Genomic DNA, 9423 nt, shown 5'->3' on the forward strand with positions numbered 1-9423 from the left:
ACGCAATGGTCAAAAAACAGGACAAATTTTCAGGAAAAGCCTTTTATACCTGTAACTCGACCTTTTTGCATGCACATGCGCACACATTTATGTAAACACACCACCTTGTACATAGCCTGGATATAACGGAACCTTAAGTAGCAGCAATGTCACCCCTAGCCAGGTCACACACTCGAATACACTCCTATCATACGCTGTGCGTAGTCTAGTGTTCCTGTGGTATCTCTTATCTCACCTCTGCACGTTTCTTTTGCTGATAAACTGATCTGATAAAGGATCATGAAGGTTAAAACAGTCTTCCCGACATTTTCAGTGCTTTCAAATTGAACCATATTTCTGCTCTACACAGCAATTTGTCACATACAAGCAATTCTGGAGTTTCATAGTGAGACTTAACTAGTCCACTGTAAAAAAAAAAAGATAATTTAATTATTAATTAACTGCATGACAGTTCTGCCACCAGACCACATGAATCAATGATACCCAGCAGCACCACAAAGCCTAAACAGGGAGAAGATGAGGGGGAAATATTGCCTGTAGCTGGAGTTCATCAATTGTCACACCTGCTGCTGATCCCAGTTCATCAGTACTGCTATATCAGGCAGCATCAACCACAGAGGCACCTTAACTGTGTCACTATGTCTGCAGAGGTTTTACTCTGATGACAACACACTCCTTCTGTCTGAACCCACGAGCCTCCTCTCTGCCCCATGCTACCTTGATGAATACACTTCTCTCTGTACATGTGTGCAAGAGATAGATTTTTAGAAAGATAGAAAGTCCTGATGAGCACAAAAGAAGTATTCTGTCAAAGCACTAAACCACACAGTTCGAACCAAATGTTATAGGTGTGCAGTTTTATGCACTTAATTGCTGAAGTAAGACTTTTAAGGTGTTGCACACAACGGAGAAATGCTGTTCAGAGTAAACAGCCTCCTGTTAACAAACAAACAGAAAACAGTCTAAAAAAACATGAACAGAAAGGAAATTAGAGGCTGTACAACTGCAATCTGTTACCTGCTCATATTTAAACTATTTCAACTAATTAACAGTAGTATGTAGCCTTATTCACTAGAAACACAATCAGTAAAATCTTTAGAATAAGTTTTAAAATACTTTATTAATTAATTACTATAATATCTGTTCATTTATCCTTCATACTTAATACTAAAACTTCACTGGTGACAAAAATGACAGAATGACAACCTGATATGACAAAACATGTGTCCATTCATGTGGCAAAAATTCATGACCTACATGATCGATCAAGGATAGTTTGAAAACAGCTGTTCAGTGCTGTGACAGGCCATTAAGCAGGGCAATCACATCAAATGTGCGTCAGCAGCCCTCACGACATGTTATCAAAAAACTACTTAGAAAGTCTCATTACACTGGTAGATGTTCAAATGAAAATAAAAATTGAGTGCCCCCAAAAATTACCCAAGATGCTAGTAACATTGTACAGTGTGGGAACACAAATCACAATTATAAAAACTTGCTTGTATAATAAACTATTGGATTAATGAGTGAAATGGAGCTAAGGTCACCCTGTCTCTTAACTGTTCCTGCACAGAACATGCTGCATGCTGGGTAAATAACAGATAAGTTGTGTTTAAGAGAGTCAGTATTAAACTGTACTGTACAATGTAGAGAGACAGTGGCAGTTTAATCAAAGTAGTGTTATCAGTTTGATTTTATCAGCTGAATTTACACATTACTGGAGAGAGAGAGGTGAGGAGGGAGGGAACAGCAAGAATAACAAAAGAGCGAGATACAGGGACACAAGGGTAAAAGAACATGTTTGTATATAGTAAAATGTTATCCCAGCCTTCAGAAAGTTAAAGGTTGGTTAGTTAAAATAACTCAAAGGCCGTGCACTGTGTGTGTACTATCCAGTGCAACAGAAAATAAGTGTCATTTGGCAATGTTGTTGTTAGGTCGAGTTGCCATGACTCAGCATCCAGATAACTTCACCTGGATGACTGAGAATCTTCACTGACGTACGGTCTAGCATTTTAAAATGAGAATATCTCTATCTTACAATATCTGTTTGTTGTTTCACTTATGGCTGAACTTTGTTAAATGTGTTTCTTAAGTCTTCCAACTTTGTGAGTGAAGTAGTGCCTTCTCATTCTCACATGTTGCATATTAATAAATTAATAAATTAATTAATTAATAAAATAAAATTGTGTTTAACCAGATTAAATGCAATAGGGGGCTCAATAGAACATTTTGCACCAAGACTCTATTAACTTCCTTAATATTTACGTTTTAATGGAATGAGTAGAACATCTTACATTAGCCAATAACAGCTGCGTACGCGGATCACGTGATGTGTGCGGCAACGTCATTTTCCTGCGACTATCCGTGATAGAGCCCTACATGTGAACACCTTTCAGCAAAGTTATCCTTATTTATAGGTAAGTCCATGTATCAATATTATAGTTGAGGATGCCGCGAGTCTGCCCTCATTCTTACTTTACAAATAACACGTAAGTTTTATGAACCAGACAAACCAGCAGCGTTTCAGATCGAGCGTTTCATTTGGCGACAAGGTCAGCATTTAACGTTAAGTTACATGACCGGCGAAACCTGCACTGTGCCGCTGTCGGTTCCGGTAATCTTCCACTTTACATTATGAAAAGTGTCGTTTCAATCAAACTTACAGCATCAGATATGGTCACATGGTTGTTATATTCTTGCCGTTGTGTACTTTAGATAAGCATTTGCGTTATGGTTACGCCATCATTTATTCCTCGCTGGGGACATTACACTGGAGCTCTGTATTAAAAATATTAAAAGGACACGGGGCTTAATATTTGACAGCGTCATTTGTTGCTAAATGCTTAAATTGATTAAGTGAATGTTAAGCTCACCTTTCTGTAAACCTGCCAATCTTATTTTAACTCTAATTTATTCTCTACCACTGCCTTAGATTGGATGTATGATGGTGGCTGCTGAATTGTGAGAAACGCCTCCTCTCCTCTTCCGTTTGTGGCCACTGTCTTCCCTCTAATACAAATGGCCAGCCGCCTCCTGCAAAGATATGCCCGTCTGCTTTGCAGAGCCTCCTCTCAGGCTCCAGCTGCCGTTGCCCACCTGCCTCTGTCTGTCACTGGGCATGCAGAGGTGCAGAGAGCTCAGGGCTGGCCATGGGCGACAGACAGGTTACTCTGTGATGGAAAGGTGGCTACCAAGGAAGACACATTTGTAGCCATTCCTACACTGACACAACTGGATGAGTTGTTGGAGAAGGCAACAACGCCAGAGGACATCTTGGTGGCCTGGGCAGCTCATGGACGCAATGGTAATCATGCTGCTAAGGCCCTGATGAAGTGGACAATTCTGGTGTTAAAAACGAAGGGCAAATTTAAGCAACAGTCTTCAGTGCTGGTGATAGATTCAAGGCTACAGGATATGATGGATACTATGGCGAGCCAGGTAAAGAAGCCACATACAATGACAAAGTGACACTATGATCGCATAAGTTGCCTGTTAAGATGAAGTACTCATTTATGTGTGTGTTTTTCCAGGTGACTTCAGTGTGGAATGGCAATCTGGTGTCTGCCCTGCGAGCTCTCTGGATTATGGGAATGCCCCCCACTGATCGAATACTCGGTTCTGTCCGGACAGAGATCTTGTGGCGAGTTCGCAGGCTAACCTACAAGCAGCTGGCCTACCTGGCAGATTGGGGAGCAAGCAGGAAAACACGAGAGGATGTGGCAATAGTGAACGCTGCATTGAAACAGCTGGAGCTGCGCTGGACTGAAATTGCTGATGCTAAAACTGTCACTGCACTGATATACAGAGGACATCACCTGCCACCTACTTTGATGGACAGATTAGAGGACAAGGTATCAGAGTTAAATACATTCTTGACCATTTACATAGATTTAGTGTCCCAGTTGACCATATTTACCTCAAAGTTACTTTAGATATTAGATTCTAGATTAGGTTCTTGTGAATTCTGGTCTTGAAAGCCTGACACTTTTTTTTCTGCTGAAGTAATTTACAAGTAATGCAGTTCAGAACCCAGTTCAAAATGTGAGCACATAATAGACAAAATAATGTTATGACACTGATGGGTAAGAAAGTTAAGGAATTGGACGGATGTAAACAAAACATCAAACTACCCATGAAGAGGCTCTTTTAGAGCATATATCTAATGGAATATTTAGTTGTTGGTTTGTTAGTTCCAGACCACAGTGATAACATTCTACATGCATCTCTTGCAGGCTTTAGAACTTGCAGAGAGCTTCTCATCAGAGGACATCCGCAGAGTTTGTGTGTCTTTGGCTGCTCAGAACCGCAGAAGCGTCCCACTGCTCAGAGCTCTGTCCTACCACCTCCTCCAGAAGCGGTCGTCAGAGTTCACCACTCCACTGATAGTAGACATGGCTTTTGCTTACGGTAATATCACCCACTTCTGTTTTATACAGTTAAATGTCACTACAGCAAGTCTTAAAATTTTTATTTTTATTTCTTTTGGTAGACCTTGTTGGCAACATGTTGTGTCCTCATGAGACTTATATGTGATTAATTTTTAAAATACAGTATAATTTGTTATATGTCAATAATGCATTAAAATAAAAAAACTAGTGTCAAAAAAATGCCACATGTAAAGCTTGAGATCTAGCACTAGCACTGTCTGCTCAGTAGCTCTGTTTAATGCTGTATCATATCAACTTTATCATTTTTGTCTTCCCCTTGTATAGGAAAGTTGAGTTTCCACAATACTCAGGTGTTTCAGCGAATGGCCGCAGAGTTGTTACCCAGAGTACCTGAGCTTGACTCTGCCGATGTCACACGCTGTGCTAAATCTCTGGGCTTCCTCAAATGGCTCCACATCCCTCTCTTTGAGGCCTTTGCTGAGGTTAGTTATATATACCTAAGACTAAATCTGAGAAGTAATTATCTTAAATTAATTAACATTTGAATGCTTTATCATCACACACTGTCTTTCTACATTTCTTTTGCCAGCACTACATGGATAAAAGTGAGAAGTACAGCACTCTTCAGCTCTGTAATCTGCTCATGACTTTTGCCAGACTTGGCTTCCAGCCCAGCAAAGTAGATGAGTTCTTTAGCAAGGTACTATTGATATTAAAAGTTGTCTATTGGCCTTTTCACAGTTTCTTTTACTTCCCAACTTGAATGGACTTCCTGTGTGTTTCATTTTATGTAAAGGTTCACCCTGTGTTGGAGCACTCTCTCTCAGACCTGGAGCCCTTCCTGCGGACAAATGTGGTTTGGTCACTTTGTGTGCTACAGCAGGCCAAGCCCCACTACCTTATTCCTCTCACACAACCCAACCATGTTACCAACCTGTCAGGTAAGACACGTAGCCATGATTGTTTTTCCTACTTCTGTATTTTACTGTTTTTGATAAGTAGTGAATTTAACACTATTACACACAATTTAGCACAGCTAAGCTCACCCATATGATATATGCACACAGGCTCACACACACATACACAAACACACACACACATAGGGTGTAAAATTAATAAGCCTCTGGGAGCTGCATACCATTTTGGGCCACTAGGTGGCAGTGCAGCATCAGTATGTTTTGTGTTCAACATGTAATTTTTCTCCAAATATCCATGGATTTCTACACATTCTTGAAGTGGCTTCAAGAATGTGTATTGTATTGTTGTAAGTAGTTTGCCAGAACTTAGTCTTTTTCTAATGACTTTTCTGTCTTCAGTGGCCAATCCAGCTACACTTGAGGGCTATCAGCTGAAGCTACTCCACATTGCTGCAACTCTCCATTTAGAGCATTCAGAATCTAAACCTACTCCATCCTCTCAGCCTGCTCTGTCTGTCCCAGCCAAGAGCTCCACTCCTTCCCCCTTGAAGATCAATTTAAAAGAGGCTTTACAGAATTTAGTAGATGGGAGAACAGAGGTCCTTCGCACTGGGGTTGACACCATTTATGGATGGACTATTGGTAAGGGGGCCAAAGTAGCCCATAAATTCACTTTCAGATAAGCGACACAGTCACACTGTCGGATCCTTTTGGATCTGACAGTGTGACTGACAGTGTGATATTGCTCTGAAAGCAATATTTAACACTTTTTAACACTAACGCTTTTCTCTAATCAGAGGGTGAGTTGGTAGTGGATAGTAACAACAAACTAGTGGACATCTCAATGCTCAAAGCCCCTCATCTACCGAGTGGAGGAGGAGACCAGGATTTACCTTTAGGGGCGCGACGGTGAGTCATAGAAGAGACTCGCATATTCTTGAGTTGCTAAATATTTGTTTTGACTTTTTTCCATATATCACTAAAACTCTCTGTCACACTCACCTCTGTCTTTTCTTAGGATTGCCTTTGTGGCTTGGGATTTTCCCAACTTTGGCTCGAAGACTAAAATCCTTCTGGGAAGGTTTGCCATGATGAAGCGACATCTTCAGTTGGCTGGTTTTCTCATAGTGGAGGTAGGAAGAGGCGGAAGATAGCCCAGATTTGTGAACGTAGTTTAGTTTAGTTACTTATAATTTTATTTATTTTCTTGCTATCAGATGAACTGACCATATTTACACACACACTAAAGCAGCTGAAAAAGGTTTACATGGTGGCGACAGTAATATTTCAGTGAACAGAGACAAAGATGCTGTGCTGTTGTATCTGACAGGCTAAGGCTGTGCAAACAATGGGCCTAACACTTTTGTAGCTGAGAGTCAGGTGGGTCCTGCTGCAGTCTGTGGTATAAATAGAGCTCCAGCCGCAGCTCTGCCTCATCTAGGCCAATCCAAACTCTCTCTCTCTCTCTCTCTCTCTCTCTTCTAGGACACTCTCCTTAGCCAATAGTTGCATCACTTGTCTTTCAGGTTTGCAGTAGTGCAGCATGTCTGAACAGGGCAACTATGTCTAAAGACCAAAAAGCAACATCATGTTTTATTGTAATGTCTCTGTAAATATATGACAATGCAGTGAGTTTTACAGTTATACACACAGCCTAAGCACTCACAGAGCATTGCTAATGCTCTTCTCTTTTAGGTCCCATATTACGAGTGGATGGAATTGAAGACAGACTGGCATAAAGTGGCATACCTAAAGGATAAAATGGGGAAGGCAGTGGCTGAGGACATGGCCCGCTGAACTGGGTTTTGCAGGATCAGCTAAATCAGAGCTTTCCCTACCAAATAGGACCACACGGGATACACACATACTCCCACGTTCACAATTGGAACACAGCAGCACTGCAGAAAAAGCGCTCTCATACTTTTTCAAGAAAAAAAGAAAGAAAAAAAAAAATAATATATATATTTATATATATATATATATATATATATATATATATATATATATATATATATATATATATATATATATATATATATATATATATATATATTTATATATATATTTATATTTATATTTATATATATATATATATATATATTTTTTTTTTTTTCCCACTCTGGTTCCCTTGGCAACATGTGGGGCTTTCCCTGTTTCCATGGTGATGACGAGCAAGAGTTTTGGAGCCAGAGAGACAGAAATAAATACAGAAGAGTTGTTCAATAGAAATGATATAATCAAGTCTTTGTATCTGCAGATGACATGTTTAAAGAGACGCACCTGGGCCATTTGTAGAATTTTGAGCAAACCATGCGTAATATCAGCATGTCAATACATTCAAGTAATTAAATTATCTCTGTGAGTGTGTGTGAAGTTATCTAACTGTGGAATAAATTGTTTTATTGGTATTTCCCCCCTCACATTTTTTCTGGGTTATACAATGCACATTACATTATGTTTAAGGTGGTGTTCAGACAGCACGGTTAATTTTCTCTTTGCCACACTGGTGTGTGTCAGTGCATCGGTATTATTAGTGAATATTTATTGGGTCAGCAAAGAAGAATGTGTATAAAACTTTTTATAATCTCAAATTAAAATAAATAAATACAGAAAATGTATGTAATAGATAAAGTGTTGTTGCTTTATCAAATGTATGAAATGTGAATGGATGTTTTAAATGTCATACAGAACCTTGAATTTGTGTTAACCTGTGTGTTTGCTAAGATAAATAGCATCATTGAGCAGACAGGCTATGATTCTGAGATAAACACTTTGCTGACGTTTTATTGCTTACACAGCAGCAGTGCTGTGACATCAGTGACTGTTAATAGCACAGTGAGGAAGACTGACAAATGCCAGGGCACAGGCAAAAGAATGGGTTCAACTGAACAGGAGCCAGAGCACATTACAAAGTGGCAACAAACATGACAGTTGATGCTCTGACAAACTGTCACACGCTTTTGATGAGGCGAGCCTTTCTGATTACTCCTGAAATTCACAAATCATTGATCGATTGATGGACTGTGGACAGGGAGCACAGTAAGCGCTTTCAGTACTGAACTACTTGGCGGTGGGACCTCCTGTCTGATGAGGTAGCAGTGTGCACAGCTTCCATCTCAAAAGGAACATTTTGAAGCTCCTCGATACACTACATCTTCTTTTGATATGAAACAGACCATACTGGTAAAACACATTGTGCCTACTCTGCCTGGCTGTTACTTGAGAAGTGCTGCTGTGACAACCTGAGAGGATAAGTAGAGCTGGGAACACTTTATTTAGGCTGTGAGCTTATCAGCCACTATATCTGTTAGGGTCGACTGGATAGCACATAGGCTGTTAGACGTTATCCAGTGAAGCAGCATTCACTTCTGCTGAGCTGGCACATAGGAAGTTTTGGGTTGCCATGGAAACTACCACTGCTCATCATTTGACTCAGTGCTGCCACCCCTTCTCTGTCACCCTATTCCCATCTATTTGTCCTTCACTTCTTATCTAAGAGTAGAAACAAAAACAAGGGGTAACAGCAAGAGTGCTGGAGAGGTGGAGCACTGACAGATGCTCTAGTTGCCCTCTGGGGAAATTTCTCTCTCTCTTGATTCCTTTGGGATTCAATGAGAGCAGGAAGCAGAGGGTGTAATAAGCAAAATACTTTTAGGTTTCATTTCTGCTCTTATGACTTTCTGGGTTTTCAGTTTCTACTTTTTTGTTCTCCTGTAGGTTTTGTTTTCCTTGTCTCCCATCTCCCTCTTGTTTTTGCAGTACCGGTACTTTCCTTCAAGGCTGAGGGCAGCACTGGGAAAAATGATGGAAATCTTCTGACATCATCTCCTAAAATCCAGTCATTGCTTGGCTGGGAGAGAAGGGGGAGCAGGGAAGAGGGCTGAGAGACACAGGGAGGGAGGATAGGAGGGAGGTGGAGGAAGGGAAGCAGGAACTGGGCATCAGCAGAGGATACTGCAGCTCCCTCTCAGAATCCACACACATATTCAGATGAGCTGGATCATGAGGCTGTAAAGTACACGCCCACAACAGCAGCATCACTGTGCTGCACCACATAGAGAGCAGCATCGACTCCCATCTCTCACTCTCTCTTTTTTTTCTCCCTGTCTGCCTCA

General features: G+C 40.6%; 1 protein-coding gene across 1 annotated transcript; it reads left to right on the forward strand.

The window, feature by feature from the left end:
• Positions 1-2309: 2309 nt before the first annotated feature.
• tbrg4 (transforming growth factor beta regulator 4) lies at positions 2310-7203 on the forward strand. The gene is made up of 11 exons (XM_026373401.1): positions 2310-2420; positions 2936-3441; positions 3534-3854; positions 4236-4410; positions 4716-4873; positions 4981-5091; positions 5188-5332; positions 5708-5950; positions 6106-6217; positions 6327-6441; positions 7004-7203. Exons 2-11 carry the CDS (start codon positions 3022-3024, stop codon positions 7103-7105), a joined length of 1902 nt encoding a protein of 633 aa, XP_026229186.1. The 5' UTR covers positions 2310-2420; positions 2936-3021; the 3' UTR covers positions 7106-7203.
• The last annotated feature ends 2220 nt before the right edge of the window (positions 7204-9423 follow it).

The sequence above is a fragment of the Anabas testudineus genome, chromosome 16, assembly GCF_900324465.2.
Source record: "Anabas testudineus chromosome 16, fAnaTes1.2, whole genome shotgun sequence".
Lineage (NCBI taxonomy): Eukaryota > Metazoa > Chordata > Actinopteri > Anabantiformes > Anabantidae > Anabas > Anabas testudineus.